Source organism: Ammodytes marinus, assembly GCF_949987685.1.
Source record: "Ammodytes marinus genome assembly, chromosome: 15".
Classification (NCBI taxonomy): Eukaryota; Metazoa; Chordata; class Actinopteri; order Uranoscopiformes; family Ammodytidae; genus Ammodytes; species Ammodytes marinus.
Genome location: NC_137219.1, coordinates 21,415,972 through 21,432,024, shown reverse-complemented (window position 1 = coordinate 21,432,024; position 16,053 = coordinate 21,415,972). Strand labels below are relative to the sequence as shown.

Genomic DNA, 16,053 nt, shown 5'->3' with positions numbered 1-16,053 from the left:
TTGCCTTGGTAGGGTAAAGCAAAACAGAATTCAATACAAAACAGGTTTCTGTAAAATAATACTCTGTTTCTGTGCGCGTGGTTATGCAACACTGTGTTTCAATCAATGTTTCAATATAAGAGCTCGAGAAGAAAATCTCACAGTAATTTTTGTTCAGGCAGTGTTTTTAACAAATGAGCTTCTCAAAAAAGAAATGTTACATTAAACATAATGCAACATCGAGGTGATACCATAGATAGTATATAATAGGGTGATACATGATACTCTGTGGCAACAAATAGTCCTACCAAAAATCAGCTTTTTACGTCGAGGTTATATCCAACTAATCCTGCGCAGGTTAGGACCGGTTAGGATTTGAATGAAAAACTTTGTTGTAGTTTTGCGCCACAAGATGGCGATGGAGAGCGTTATTACAAAACAAAGATATAATTTTCTTATTTGTCTCCTTGTATTCTTGAACAATATATTTTCTTCTCAGCTGATTAGAATAATAGCCTACCAAGACATTTCTAATAAATATGTGGTGCATACAGCCTGTTTAAATCATTTTTCTACTGGGAATTGGATTTGCCTTTATATCCCCTTAGTATAGGGCCATTCTATAGAACAGTAGGCTAAATAATAAATTCACCACCATTTTTTTCTTATTCTAGGCCTAAGAGGTAAGTGGTAGGCTAATCATAACATAAGTTCTGATCCTCACAGTTTTTGAAAAATTGCAGGATAATTCCTTTTTTAACACTCTCATATTATTATTTTAATAGTTTTTCTTCTGATTTGTTGTTTCAGATCAAGCACAATATATATTTTGAGACACTTTGTCAGATAGGCTATTTTTAGGGAGAAAACTGGGGAAATAACCTGGGATAGGCGTTCCAATGATGTGGCTATATTACTGTCCCAAATTTCACTGCGCTCTCTCTGTAGCCTAATGTCATGAGAATGTAATGCCTAAGCTTGGACTTATTTGAAAAACTGGGATCAGAAGTTCAGGGCCTAGGCCTACTCATGGGAGCTTAACTAACACATTTTTTAAGGGGATTTAAAATTCCAATATACAGATACACGCTTTAAGCAATATTTCCTTGTTAAATAGAAACAGTAATCAGAACAGTTTTTTTTATTGGCCTACTATTATTATTTTCAGGTTGACTTGGTTTGTAGTCTTTTCTCTAAACTACACTCCGGAGCAGCAGGTGGTGCTAATTCACCAATAGTCTCGATGTTGTCTGTCAAGGGACGTCATTTCCCTGCGACTGTTTACATACTACACAAACCAAACAGCCATGGCTCTGTTTCCAGCTTTTGCCGAAGTAGCGACCAACAAAGTTGAAGATTCGTCCAAAGGTGAGCGCCCCTTCACGAGGCAGCATCCACTGTACAGTCTACTTCCGTTCGGCTCAAAACTCTGTTGTCATGTCGTGCTGAGAAGATAAACCAGCTAAACCTCCAGCAGCCTGATATTAGCTTATCGTTAGCTTAACATATCTTTCACTTAGGCTGTGGCAATGGCTGAAAATAACTTAAGTTTGCTTTCTTGTTGTAGCCTCTAAGTCCATACAGTAAATGTGCCGAAATATGGCATTAAAAACCATTATGCTCTAGTGTTGTGTTTCTGGAGTGCTGGCTGCTTCAGACAGGGCGTTTGTGTTTGTGTTGTATAGCCTACATTCCCCTCCACATATTGAGATGTTTCTGAAGGGGAAACACCTTCCTGTTGTCATCATTGTTTTAACACTTCATAAGTGTGTTATGAAGTGCAGTATTCTTTCTATGTGACGTCTTGTTGGTTCTGATTATATTGGAGAAATTAAGTTACTCAACTCCTTTTAATGTTTTTGTCATTTTGTTTCTGAATTGTTGTCATTTTATTTCTGTATATGTCGACCTGGTAGCTGGTATTCCTGTAAATGAAACCCCAGCCTCAGGAGCCCTCCAGTATGAATAGAGTACAACTAAAAAAATAAAATAATATTAACTGCCTGCTGATCCTATGTGAAAGAGTTATTTCTGTTTCAACCGTTAACTCTGTTTGGCTTCTGGCTTCAGACTACACTGTGGTGCACTTATCCATCTCCTAGATTCAGCTCCTCCATCTTAAATGCACTTTGTTTATTTTACATTATTAAGATATTGCGTGTCCACATGAGAGTAAAAAATAGATAACAACCGTTATACTACATTGCATGAGTGATAAACTACCATCACGATCTCAGTCCACATCCTGTTTACTGTGTACTATAATACACTCTTCTTTTTATCCACTCTCTCCTTTTAGAATTAGACTGGCTGAAAAATAAGAGTTTCCAGACTGGGGAGGCCCTCTCACTCCACAGTCGTTTTTCTGAGAAGACCAACGAGGAGGTGAACAACAGAGAATCGAGGTAGAGATGAGCTAGTTTTTTTTTGCTTGCATACACATTGTACTATGTGGCATATTTAAACTTTGTAGTTTGTTGCAACTTTTACATTTAAAATGTTTTCATGAGAAAGCCATTGTGATTGACACATGCTCTGATTTGCTGTTTTCCTCAGGTCTTTTTACATTGTGCCTTTTGACTTGTGTTTTTATATCTTTTATATACATTGTGGGTTTTTTTCACGGTAAAGCACTCTGTACTCTGTTTAGAAATGATTATATCAATTTACTTTAGGTTTTACAAAGTGGTTGAAAAATGCCAGACATTTTATTTGATTTTGCCTGAGGCAGGTTTCTAGTTTGATTGTGTTCTCTGCGCCTTGGACGCCAATTAACGTTGACTCCATCTTGTAACCGCAGTGTAGGCAGAGAGGTGAGCTCTGCGGAGGAGGAGAAGGAAGAAGGTCAAGTGCCACCAAAAAAGAAGAAAAAGAAGAGCGAAAAGAAGAGGAAGAAGAAGAAAAAACACAAGAAGAAGAGTGGGAGGTATTCGGACAGCAGCGGGTCTGACTCTGAAACCGTTTTCCCCAGTGACCTCAAAAGGGAAGAAGAAAAAGCCAGGTAAAGAAAGACACATACTTACAGTCTTAATTTGATACACATTATCGCTGGCTTACTTCTGCTGCATATTTACTGTTGTGTGTGTGTGCACCCGTGCAGGCCCCAGGCTGCTCCCTTATCGAGTCGTTTCTCCTGGTTGGACGACCTACAGACGCCCACAGAGCAGCCGTTCTGTGTGGACCGTAAAGCAGAAGCAGCCAACTGGACCTACAAGTCTCTGTACAGAGGGAACGTAGCCAGGTAACACAAATGCTTACAGACTACACCCACAGAGATTTTCTTAGATTGAAGGTGCAGTGTGTAAAGGGAATTGGTGTAGTTAGTCTGTAATCACTTAAAAATAAAAGTTGTTTATTTTATAACCTTAGAATGGGACTTTTTTTCATCTACATAGGAGCGAGGCACGCTGCCATGTTTCTACAGTAACACAGGACAGACAAACTTAACAGCGTTATGCGTTACTTATTATATTTAGTGGGTGTCCACTCCAAAGGCACATGTTGGAAGACGAAGAAGTGCTCAAGATCAAATAACTTAATTCATCTATCTTACTTGATATTTTGGAAAGACTTGAGGCAGTGGTGGATGATGTTAACTTTAGTAACTAGCTTCTTGTCCTTGAAGGCCACCGTAGCCTCTGTAAATGATCCGTATGGGAGGGGTAGAGACGTTATTGCACACTGCATCTTTAAAATACAGTACATTATCATTCTAGAGAGGATTTTGAAAGTCTTTTTGTCCCAGGTATAGGAGGAAAGGCAGCTCCAGCTTGGGTCTGGACCCTCGCAGACAGAGGGTCAGCTGGGAGGAGACGGAGTCAAACAAGAAGCAGAAAGGCGGGGACAAGAAGAGAGCAGCAGACAGATACTTCTCTGCGGCCAGTCGCAAGCTGCTCCGGTCCGAGCCCCCTGTTCCTACATTACCCAACATTCCTGAGGGCAGTGATGTCATCAGCCTCACCTCCTTCGTCTCGCTGGGTGACGATAAGGAGAACAGAGGAGGAGAGACGGGTGAGAGATTTAGCCACAAAAAAAACGCCTTAAAAAATGCTGTATCTCTTTCGCTCCATAATGTAATAAGTGAACCAAAATGGGCAATAGCATTACTACGTTATGGGCTCAGCATTTTGTTACATTTCGACTACATTAATTATGGGTAACAAGCCCAGACTTTAGCTGGTGTTGTTTTTTTTTCCCAATATGAAGAATGTTGAAGATACAGTTTGTGTGTCAATCCAGGGGAGAGGGTGCAGACATCGTTGGGTAATCCCCTGGGTGTGTACGACTCCTCCACGGCTCTCTGGCTGCAGGGGAAGGGCCAGCCGGAGAAGCAGAAGCAGGACGTTCAGACTGCCGGGCCTTTGGCTGGGAGGACTGAAGAGTTTAACAGGAGGCTCAGAGAACAGCCAGAGGACACACAGCTATGGATACAATTCATACACTACCAGGTACTAGTACCAAGACTCTACTTATATTAGAATACGCCATAACTCTGCTTCATTTATTTAACAATCGGTGACACAAGTGTGCAAAACATTAAGGACATGGTTATAGAATAGAGCCAGCCCAGGCCTTATTTTATATTTTCTTATCATCAACAAATCACAGGTAAAGAACAAAACCAACCAGGTTGTTTAGTATGTCTCTCGCTATTATTTTCCAAAGTCTCTCCACCCTGTGTGTGGGACTCAGGCCTGAGACCATTCATTTCTACTGAAGATGTTAATCTTTAAAAATAAATCAGGAATAATGTAGTTTTTTCATATTAAATAGAAAAAAACAAAAAAAACATGGTCATTTCCCAAAACAGCTGGTCACTGTAGGTTATTGAATACGTTCATTAAACGAAACGGCACTTGGAAAAACGTAACGTCACATACAAATCTGAAAATGAGGGCTGCTAAGCAACGGGTGACTCAACTGAAAAGCCATCGGTGACAGCTGACGAGTTAAATTGTTCAAACTCAACAAAAAAAAACCCAGATTGTCACACATGGTCACATCTGATCCTACCCCTCCCTCTGTAGGATGAGCTGAATGCCTCAGTGTTTGCAGGCGAGGAGGAGTCAAAGGGCAGTGACGGTGCTGAGCGCGGGAAAGCTTCATACAGAGCTGTCCTGGAGAAGAAGCTGAGCATCGCAGAGCGCGCCGTGGCAACCAACCACGGCTGCATCGCCCTGCACCTGGAGAGACTCAGGATCTGCCAGGAGCTGTGGGAGCCCCCTGCACTGGCTAAAGAATGGAAGAAACTGGTCAGTCTGCAGTCCCTATACTGTATGTTTCCATATAACTCACCCCATGCTACGTACTCACTCATCCTGTTCAGCCAACACTGAGCTATGAGCCTGGCTGTAGAACGATTTACCCTGCTTTCCAAATTGCATACTCTGTCTTTCTTCTATTCTACATACTAAAGCCGGTAATAATAGAATGTAGTAAGCATTCAGTTGGCATACAATAGTGACATACTTTTTACTATTACTATTAATTTCATCATTAAATTGCGCCTTGAACTTGCGTCTTGCTTATATATCTATCTCATGCTGGTTATTTTTACTCGGAGACTCCGTCGATGTGACATCACTTCCAGTTCGCAGTGGATTGTGGGTCAGAATTGCCAAAAAAGCTGCTAATTTCCACACTGTTATGTTACAACTGGATGTTAATAGCCGCCTTATAGTAATTCTAACTTCGTCTTTTCTATTGTACTGCAGGTGTTCCTCCACCCAAACAGCGCCCCCCTGTGGAGGGAGTACCTGCTGTTTGCCCAGAGCTACTTCAGCAACTTCACCGTGTCAAAGGTCCACGCCGCGTACGGGAAGTGTCTGAGCACGCTCAGTGCCGTGCGTGACGGCAGCATGGTCTCTCACCCGGCCCTGCCAGGGGTCGAGGACGATATGCTGGGTAACACACACACACTGTTCAGCCTTCACATCCACGACTTATCTTTAGAATAGCACTTTCATAAACTCCTGATACAAGGAACTTTGCCCATAGAAATACACAGACACTTAATATCTTAACATGTGATTGGTCAACAGTATGCTCATTGCTTATAGAAAGTTGCTGTAATTTGTCCTGGTTGTCTTCTCTTTGTGTGCAGATATCTTCACGCAGCAGTGTCATTTCCTGCGTCAGTGTGGTCACTCAGAGAAGGCCATTTCTCTGTTTCAGGCCATGATGGACTTCACTTTCTACAAACCTGACAACATACGACAACTGTCCACCAGGCAGCAGGTAAACACACACCCACACACTGAAGCTACACAGGCAATTTTTAAGTCGTAAATCTAAACAGAATCCGAGTAAATAATCTTGCCCATAACTACTGTAAAAGGAATAGTTTTCCCTTTTTATGTTTACAAGAAAACTCCGCAGTGCACTTTTAAAAGAGGCAGATATGAGTGTCCTCTCATCTTAAAGCCAAATTCAAATCTCCCAAAATGTCTAAAAACTATTTCTTTAATGAACGAGTTAAAGCCACTACGAGTAACATGGCACGTTGGCGTCCCCTTTGGACAAAAGCGGTAGTATTTTTACGACGCCCGCTGTCGCAAAGCTGTTTTCTAGCTCGTGCCAGGCGTGCAAGTGTGAACTGAGAAGGGCGCAATATAGTGCATGTCCGTGTGTTGAAAGTGTGAGGACTCTTTTCGGCTCTGTGAGAGTGGTTTTGACACTGCATCAACTAATGCCAGTCAGTGCTAGACACACCTGATTGCAATGAGTTGATGCAGCAGCGTCACCTAACTACTCTCTCTCACGGAGCTGAAAGATTACGTGTCCTCACAGAAAGCGAATGAACGAGAGACGGCAGTTAGTATGGATCACGATGAGGTAATGTGTTTGTGTTGTTGATGTAAATAATGACTATTTCAGATAATGGTTATCTGATAATGGTGAAGCAAAGCAAACTTTGTGTTAGTACCAACCGCTCATTCATTTAGGAGTAAACACTGCAGTCTAGTTTCGCTCTCGTGAAATTGTATACACGTTGCTTGGCAACGCCCTCGTCCCGCCCGTAGCCTATATCACTCTCCCTTTTAGCTTTTCTTCATTGCATTCTCTTTTTTTTCTTTGATGGTTCAGCCCCGTTATCAGTCATTATGACGACAAATAACTGTCTCAAACAAGGCTCCCGCTCACCTGGAGGGATAGGCTTCTCAAATCGCATTGCAGCGCCACACTGAAATCTGCGACCAATACGGATATGTGACCATAGAGCCTGCACGAGCGAACCGAAAATCGGACTGGGTGTGCGACCAGACCAAAAGCAGTAATAAAAACTATATAAAAACGTATTTCTTTGCACTGATGGTCTCGTTTGCTGTTAAAGGTAATTTATGATTATCAGAGGAAACATGAGGCTGTTTAAAAGATATTTAAATGTTACTCGTAGCCGCTTTAAATGTCTTCATTTAGCAAGACATTTCTAGTTTGAGGATCATTTTCTTAACAGCAGTTTGTTGAGATGGCTTTTCACTAAAACTTTTTACAACTTTTACTAGCATTGCAGAATTACCATAAGAGACACACCACAGATCCAGAGATGTAAATACAGAGGAAATTGTGTCTTCCAGCTTATCAATGTTTTTGTATGTGTGTCTTAAGGTTGAATTCTTTGAGACTTTCTGGGACAGCGGGGAGGCACGCGTGGGAGAGTTTGGGGCCAGAGGTTGGAAAGCCTGGATGCTCCAACAAGAGCGAGGAGGCTGGCTGCAGCCCAATGAAGGTGAAAGACACACACACGCACACACAGGCACACACACACACACACACCTTTACAGCAACGTTAGTGTAGATGTGAATCCTGGAATGTCTAAGTGCCTTTGAGAGCTAAACTCAGAGTTTCATGTTGTGTTCCACACAGAGGAAGATGAGGATGAGGAAGAGGATGGGGAGGAGGTGAAGGACCGGAGCCAGCCCAGGTGGACAGTGTGGCTGGATGTGGAGTCGTCTCGTGAGGCCGTTCAGTGGCTGCCCTGGAGGCCGGACAAAGCCAAGGGCCAATCAGAAGAGGACTGTGAGGACCCAGACAGACAGGTACTGAGTCTGAGTCTTTTTTCTGCTTGTGCATGGTTACAATATGCTAACATAAAGAAACAGAACACAAGTGAGCACTTTGTTTGACTTCTCTCTCTTTCTCTCCTACCGTAGGTGTTGTGTGACGACATCGGCCCCTCCCTCATTCGTCTGTCTTCCCCAGAGCTCCAGCTCCGTCTCGTCCTCCGCTTCTTGTCTTTCCTGGGGCTGCCCGTAGACCCTGTGCTCTCTGCTGCCCCCTGTCAGCCCGGACTGTTACTGGAGAACCTCTCTCTGCTCACTCAGGGTAAAAGATGACACCACTCAGAATAAACACAAGTTAAATTGGAATGAAGTCAGTGAAAAATCTGAAACATCCTGTCACATCCTAGGTACCGAGCTCCGCAGTCCTCTTCACTCCCACGGCCTGCCTGACCCCGGGGTGAACTCTGTAGGTCACATGACCACTCTCCAGGGAACAAGGAAGTGGGCGGGGCTAGGGAGGCATGGCGAGAGGTTTGTCACCAACGTGTTCAGTATGGTCCAACCCGTCCTCCCTGTCCACCTCCGGGCCGTCCTGTCACTCAGCTGGATGCAGTACGAGAAGCTCAAGGTAGGCCTCAGATTATCTAAAAAACGTTAAAGGTGCTGTAAGCGGAATGGTTCTTTTAGCTAACTTCCTGTCAGTTACTGCAGTTAGCAGTCCCCTCGCTCGTCCCTACGTCACCACATTAATGCACTGCGGTCTTCAAGCAGCGAGTTATCTAGCATAATTTCAGATCCATAAGTGTGATAAAACATGATAAAAACCATCAAAACAGACATTGGGAAGGATTTTTACCATAGATAGTAAATAATATGGATGTAGCATCCGGGCTGACCTCAGTTATTCACACGGCATCCAATAATCCTGGTTTGTGCGCGTCGCCATTTTGTGAGGGGGAGGGAGATAGCTGACTTATACCTCCGAGGCAAAGTGAGGGACAACGGGCGGAGAGCTGTCACTCAAGAGATCGCGCCAATACATTTTAACCTCCGATAAAATAAAAACTAGCGTGGGCCAAAAAAATTCACCCCCCTCAGTGTTGTCATGGAGATATGACCTAAACATACAGACTAAAATGGTTTTGTGGCCCAGGCTGTAAATAGGTTTAATAATGCTGTGAAAACGGCATGTTTAACATTGGAGTCAACGAGAGATGGCTGTCTTCTGCTCCCAGCCCCCAGTGGCACTTCCTGGTTACTACAGTTTTGGTCACTTCCTTATTGGATGCTGGTAAAAATCGCTGAGGTTGGGGCTTGATTTTTACCTGCTCCGCCATTGTAGGCGCATACACATTCACCCATCTGTTGCTCTGGCGTGCACCGGCAGTGAGACTCATAGATATACTATCTATGAGTGAGACGAGTTTCGGTTTATAGCGTTCTCTCTTCTGATTGGATAAAAATGTCGGGATACTCCAATAAGTTTATTTGCCGATTACATGCAAAGCAGCTGACTGAGAGATCTGCTCTATGAAACGCTCACATTATGTAAGTGATCACTGTATGAATAAAGAGTGATTTTACACCTATATTAACATAAATAAACCGCTTACTTCACCTTTAAGTGGCAACAAGGAACATCTAGCTTTCTATCTTCTAGCGCTACCTTTGGACAAAAGTGGTATTGTTTTTTTTACGACCCCAACCGTGCAGGAAGCATGTGAAAGAGAGACAGCAGTATGCATTGCGATGATGCTATGTATTTATATGTGACTATGTAAGATTAATAATGTTAATATGACGATGGTGGAGCAAATGAAAATTTGATTTCTGGACCATTTATAAATACAGGATGATCCCGTTTTCCTGCCGTAAATGATGATGTCTGAGTTCCCAGGAAATCATTCCCGAACAAAGGAATTAATAATAACTATGTATAAAAATTGCTTGCTTTTCGCTGATGGTCTTGTTTGCATTTAAGATAAAAATTTGATTGTCTCATAAACATTTAAGTTATATGATGATAGGAAGAAAAATCTTTCAGTTCAACTGAATATCAATGAGAGTCTGAGACTTGTCACTGATTCACTTCTTTCTTTTTGTGCATGTGTGTTTCCCGTTAGGTCTTGCGCTGCCTGCGTGGAGGCAACAAAAAGCGTCTCCGCTCCCAGGGCAAGAGCAGCAAGCGGGTGGCCAAGCAGCTGCTCAAAGAAGCCGACAACCGCTCGTCTCTGGTGCTGTGGCGGGAGTACGGCCACCTGGAGTGGGTTCTGGGTAACCTGGAAGAGGCTCGCAAAGTCTTCTCCACCGCAACGGCCATGGGAGGAGCCAAAGGGCTGAGGAGCCCCGCCCTCTGTGAGCTGTGTCTGCTGTGGGCCCAGCTGGAGGTAGAGGACGGAGGGAGCGTGAGAGGAGGAGGGCTGAGTGATGTCACAGTGTCCCCAGCTGTGTGTGTCCTAACCGGGCTAGCAGAAGGAACCTCTTCTTCATCCTCCCAGACCCTCACTCCAGTGTCCATCCTGAAAGCCAGGAGGTCGTATGAACAGGCTCTGACTGCAGGATTGTCAGCCCTGGACCAAAACCCCCACAACCCTCCGGCCAATAGAAAAGGTTCAGTTTATCAACAACTTATGTGTGTGTCCTCTGTCAGGGAGTTGTTGCTACATGTGTATCATATTGACAGAACACATGTGGTGTTACATGTTTTAAGCCAGTTTAATTGAATATTTAGCTGTGTGCTTGTATTGTAGTTTGAAAAATGGTTAATGATGAGATCCCGGTGCTCACTTTCTCCTCAGTTTAAAACGTGTGTGTGAATACTGTATGTCTCACTATGGAAAACTCATTGGACTCATTTTTGTAGGTAACTCAAAAAGAAAAATGTGTTGATATATTGTTGATTGGTCAACCAGTAGTCAATCCAATTAATCAGGTCACTATCTGTGCTGATCAGATTGGTGCAAAGACCTCATTATTAATTGAGATATTTGTATAAATATTCCTAAGAATGAACAAAACCCAGACAAACCAATGGTAAAACTGGCCTCTACATATTATTTTATATTACTTCCCACTGAGTGAAGGATTTTTGTACAGCAACATAACTATTTGTCTGAGATTTAGATTACAGACAGTGGTAGGAGTAAAAGTTAACAGTCCAGCTCTCCTTCATTCATTTTGATATTTCTTCTCCTCTCATCATCCTACCACCAGGTCAAGAGGATCTGCTTGGAGAGAGTCTGAGTCTGAGAGGCCTGGTGGGCTGCTATGCTCTGCTCCAGTACCTCACAATGGGTATCCAAGCAGCTAACGCCGTCTACAGCGAAGCTAAGGAGAGGATGGAAGCGCTGCACCGCGTGCTAACACTTGATAAGCAGCCCAATATTAAAGAGGAAGCCAACCCTGCTAGCACTAATGCTAGCCAGTCTTCGGGTGATTCCAGTCCTACCAGCAGGCACTATGTCAATAGACTAGCTTGTGAATGTGAGGCATTAGCAGTGCAGCAGGCAGCGTTGCTTAAGTACCACAACAGCATCGGTGTGTTTCCACTGGCAACACTGAGACACGCGCTGACCTCTGCCCTCTCCAGTTGGCCCAGCAGTGCCCCTCTATGGAGCATATATATACAGGTAAGACATGCAGTCTCCTTATAAGATACCAAAAGTACTTTCCCCTTCCCTACATGTCTTTCCCAGCTCTTTGCATTCACTCTCTACAGAATCATGACTTGTTTATTTTCCTCCATGGTGACCCTCTTGTTACCTGTGTCTCAGGTGGAGAACCGTTACCATAGCGCCGGCCGGGCGAGACGCTTCTTTCACTCTGTAACCAGGGACGACAGCGGAGTGGTGCCACGACTCTTTGCCATCGTCGCTGAGCAACAAAGGAAGCAGCTGGTGGACGCCGCTCAGAGGTAAGAGCAGAAAGGATTATGGGTAGGCGACGGCATGCAGTTATAGTGATCTAAAGTTTGAAAATACATAACTTATATTAAACTTAAAAAATTAAATAACTAAATTGAATTTGATTTTTATACACAAAATGTTTTCTCTTTATGGTCTTTCTAGGTCTTGTTGTAATGACGCTGCCTTGCCCATCCTGCCAGAGAATGGCCTCAGCAACCGTATCCGTGGACTGTTTGAGAGCGCCATAGAAACAGAGATGGGTTCTCACTGTCCTTTACTTTGGAGGATGTACATGCACTTCCTGGTGAGAACATGCAAAGAACATGCAACAGACAGACACTCTTCACTTGAAATGTCATGATCCTTTTTACACTGTTATTCCGTCGTACTCATGACAGCATAGTTACAGAAAATGTGCATTTTAATTATGGTAAGAAAGTCCTGATGTGCCTTCAAGAACCCCTTCTGCCCTGTGTGTTGCCTATATATATTTTTTTTTAGTGTCATTTTCCAAATATTGATTTAGAAGTAGAAATATAAGGGCTAACACACATATGGTCAGACCAAACATTGAATGTCATTAAAGTTGTATGTAATGTGTTTTTATGTACTGTTTGTGTATTTGCAGATGTCGGAAGGGAAGGTGGATAAAGCCACAGGGATCTTTTACAGGGCCTTACAGCACATCCCCTGGGCTAAGGTGAGACACGGACAGATGACGCATGTTTCCGAAGTAGCCGACATCTGTCTCATACATTTTTAAATTGTACATTTGTGAGCTAATTCTCTCTCTTTACTCTTTTTGTTGTGTGTGTGTGTGTGTGTGTGTGTGTGTGTGTGTGTGTGTGTGTGTGTGTGTGTGTGTGTGTGTGTGTGTGTGTGTGTGTGTGTGTGTGTGTGTGTGTGTGTGTGTAAACAGGGTTTGTACATGGACGCAGTGCAGCTATTCCCTGAGCGCCTGCAGGAGTTTGTCGATCTGATGACAGAGAAGGAGCTCCGACTCAGACTGCCTTTAGAAGAGCTGGACATACTACTGGAGGAATGAACACACAAGAACATCTCATCCACAAACTATAGTTAGCTTTACAGGCTCAACTCTAGCCCACTTATTCACACACTCGATGCCATGAACAGGAAACACAAGTGCACACTCAGATGCTTACATGCACCATAGCTGCTGTATTGAGTGCTCTCGTCTAAATATGGGAAAGGGGCCCACCATCCCCCCATTGTAAATTATGAATAATACTTTATTTTCACACCAAACCACTTGGACTGTGTTTTAGTACCTGGCACTGTCAATAAATATATGATTCTTATTCCCGCGGTGTGTGCTTTAGGTCTGTTTGTGCATATGGTTGATATATTATTCTTTTTTTAAAATCACTTCTAGCTTTGTTATCTTGTATACTAATGTCATTATGTGAAAAGTGCTAATGTGAAATCGGTCAGAGTTCTCTATATACAGGTCCTTCTCATATAATTAGCATATTGGGATAAAGTTGATTATTTTCCATAATGTAATGATAATAATTGAACTTTCATATATTTTAGATTCATTGCACACCAACTGAAATATTTCAGGTCTTTTGTTGTTTTAATACTGATGATTTTGGCATACAGCTCATGAAAACCCCAAATTCCTATCTCAAAAAATTAGCATATCATGAAAAGGTACTCTAAACGAGCTCTTAACCTAATCATCTGAATCAACTAATTAACTCTAAACACCTGCAAAAGATTCCTGAGGCTTTTAAAAACTCCCAGCCTGGTTCATTACTCAAAACCGCAATCATGGGTAAGACTGCCGACCTGACTGCTGTCCAGAAGGCCATCATTGACACCCTCAAGCAAGAGGGTAAGACACAGAAAGACATTTCTGAGCGAATAGGCTGTTCCCAGAGTGCTGTATCAAGGCACCTCAGTGGGAAGTCTATGGGAAGGAAAAAGTGTGGCAGAAAACGCTGCACAACCAGAAGAGGTGACCGGGCCCTGAGGAGGATTGTGGAGAAGGGCCGATTCCAGACCTTTGGGGGACCTGCGGAAGCAGTGGACTGAGTCTGGAGTAGAAACATCCAGAGCCACCGTGCACAGGCGTGTGCAGGAAATGGGCTACAGGTGCCGCATTCCCCAGGTCAAGCCACTTTTGATCCAGAAACAGCGGCAGAAGTGCCTGACCTGGGCTACAGAGAAACAGCACTGGACTGTTGCTCAGTGGTCCAAAGTACTTTTTTCGGATGAAAGCAAATTTTGCATGTCATTCGGAAATCAAGGTGCCAGAGTCTGGAGGAAGACTGGGGAGAAGGAAATGCCAAAATGCCTGAAGTCCAGTGTCAAGTACCCACAGTCAGTGATGGTCTGGGGTGCCATGTCAGCTGCTGGTGTTGGTCCACTGTGTTTTATCAAAGGCAGGGTCAATGCAGCTAGCTATCAGGAGATTTTGGAGCACTTCATGCTTCCATCTGCTGAAAAGCTTTATGGAGATGAAGATTTCATTTTTCAACAAGACCTGGCACCTGCTCACAGTGCCAAAACCACTGGTAAATGGTTTACTGACCATGGTATTACTGTGCTCAATTGGCCTGCCAACTCTCCTGACCTGAACCCCATAGAGAATCTGTGGGATATTGTGAAGAGGAAGTTGAAAGACACCAGACCCAACACTGTGGCTAAGCTTAAGGCCGCTATCGAAGCATCCTGGGCCTCCATAACACCTCAGCAGTGCCACAGGCTGATTGCCTCCATGCCACGCCGCATTGAAGCAGTCATTTCTGCGAAAGGATTCCCGACCAAGTATTGAGTGCATAACCGAACATAATTATTTGAAGGTTGACTTTTTTGTATTAAAAACACTTTTCTTTTATTGGTCGGATGAAATATGCTAATTTTTTGAGATAGGGATTTTTGGTTTTTCTTTACTTTTTTGCCAAAATCATCAATATTAAAACAATAAAAGGCTTGAACTACTTCAGTTGTGTGTAATGAATCTAAAATATATTAAAGTCTAATGTTTATCAGTACATTACAGAAAATATTGAACTTTATCACAATATGCTAATTATATGAGAAGGACCTGTATTTAAATAATAATAAGAATGACATTCAATTTACTGGCAATTCAATCTTCTATTTCCATCATTCACTCACTTTTTGAATATATGGCTGCTCTCGCCCTGTAGGCCTACGTCTTGTACTAACACAGGATTATAGCCAAGTGCACACAGTCATTTATATCATTATAGAGATCCAACTTTTTTTTCCGTAGCCTATTATTCAATTTAGTCTAGCTAAGAAATCCATTCAAAAATTGCATTCTTATTTATTTCTAGATACCGGCCACGTTTATTGTGTTAACAATTTAATACTTTTTGTAGTTTTGATGTTTGAGAATGTGCTGCGCTGCCTCCGCCACCAGGTGATGCTTTGAGTCAATCTAACAAGTTTTGAGGCGGAGATAGAACTGTAGGCCAAGAGAATGAATGCTCCTTTGTTGTTGGTACAGAGTGGAAACATTAAACGCTGCCACATTCACATAGATTAATGGATAGATTAAATTGTGCATAGGCCTATGTAATGTTTTGCAGCCGAAAAATATGAGTAAATTGTATCAAAGTTTGGGTCACAAACAACTACCTGAAAAATGTTGTGGCAAAAGTTGTTACAATACTCGGTCAAACTTCATAAAAGCTAGGCCTATTTCTTATGATGTTCAACAAGTTTTTGGGTCAGGATTGGAGCAGAAAGTTGGGGGCGGAGTTAAACACTTGTCTCAGGTCTCTCACCTAGGTCTACCTGCTCCCTTCTTTCATCGTTCCCGCGCCGTGGTTTGACGCATTGCAGATTTGTCCTGGCCAATCAGCAGCCTCTGTACAGTGTGTAGAATGATGCGGATTCTGTTCTATTCAATGAAAATCCGCCTCTCAAAAAAACAAAAAAAGACTTCCCCGTTGCCTCCAGCCGCGATGTAAATCTGGTATCCTTCCGCCTGCATATAGCTGTGACAAAATAGTCCGTAACTTTGGAGAAATTAAAAATAAAGTGTTTTCTTTAAACAGTTTTATTTTAACATGTCCATACTACAATCGATGCCGAGAGACATCAGCAGACTTTACTATTGGTGCCATGTGGCCACACTAATATAATGCAACAAGTGTCATAGAGACAG

At 42.8% G+C, this 16,053-nt stretch overlaps 1 protein-coding gene across 1 annotated transcript; it reads left to right on the top strand.

The window, feature by feature from the left end:
• The first annotated feature begins 1,265 nt into the window (after nt 1-1,265).
• Nucleotides 1,266-13,199, top strand: nrde2 (NRDE-2, necessary for RNA interference, domain containing). The gene is made up of 19 exons (XM_080042050.1): nt 1,266-1,347; nt 2,279-2,384; nt 2,780-2,980; nt 3,080-3,220; nt 3,725-3,990; nt 4,219-4,427; nt 5,007-5,231; nt 5,694-5,883; nt 6,083-6,216; nt 7,588-7,708; nt 7,847-8,019; nt 8,134-8,305; nt 8,391-8,611; nt 10,107-10,593; nt 11,197-11,612; nt 11,757-11,896; nt 12,051-12,192; nt 12,517-12,588; nt 12,808-13,199. Exons 1-19 carry the CDS (start codon nt 1,287-1,289, stop codon nt 12,931-12,933), a joined length of 3,603 nt encoding a protein of 1,200 aa, XP_079898176.1. The 5' UTR covers nt 1,266-1,286; the 3' UTR covers nt 12,934-13,199.
• Nucleotides 13,200-16,053: the final 2,854 nt, after the last annotated feature.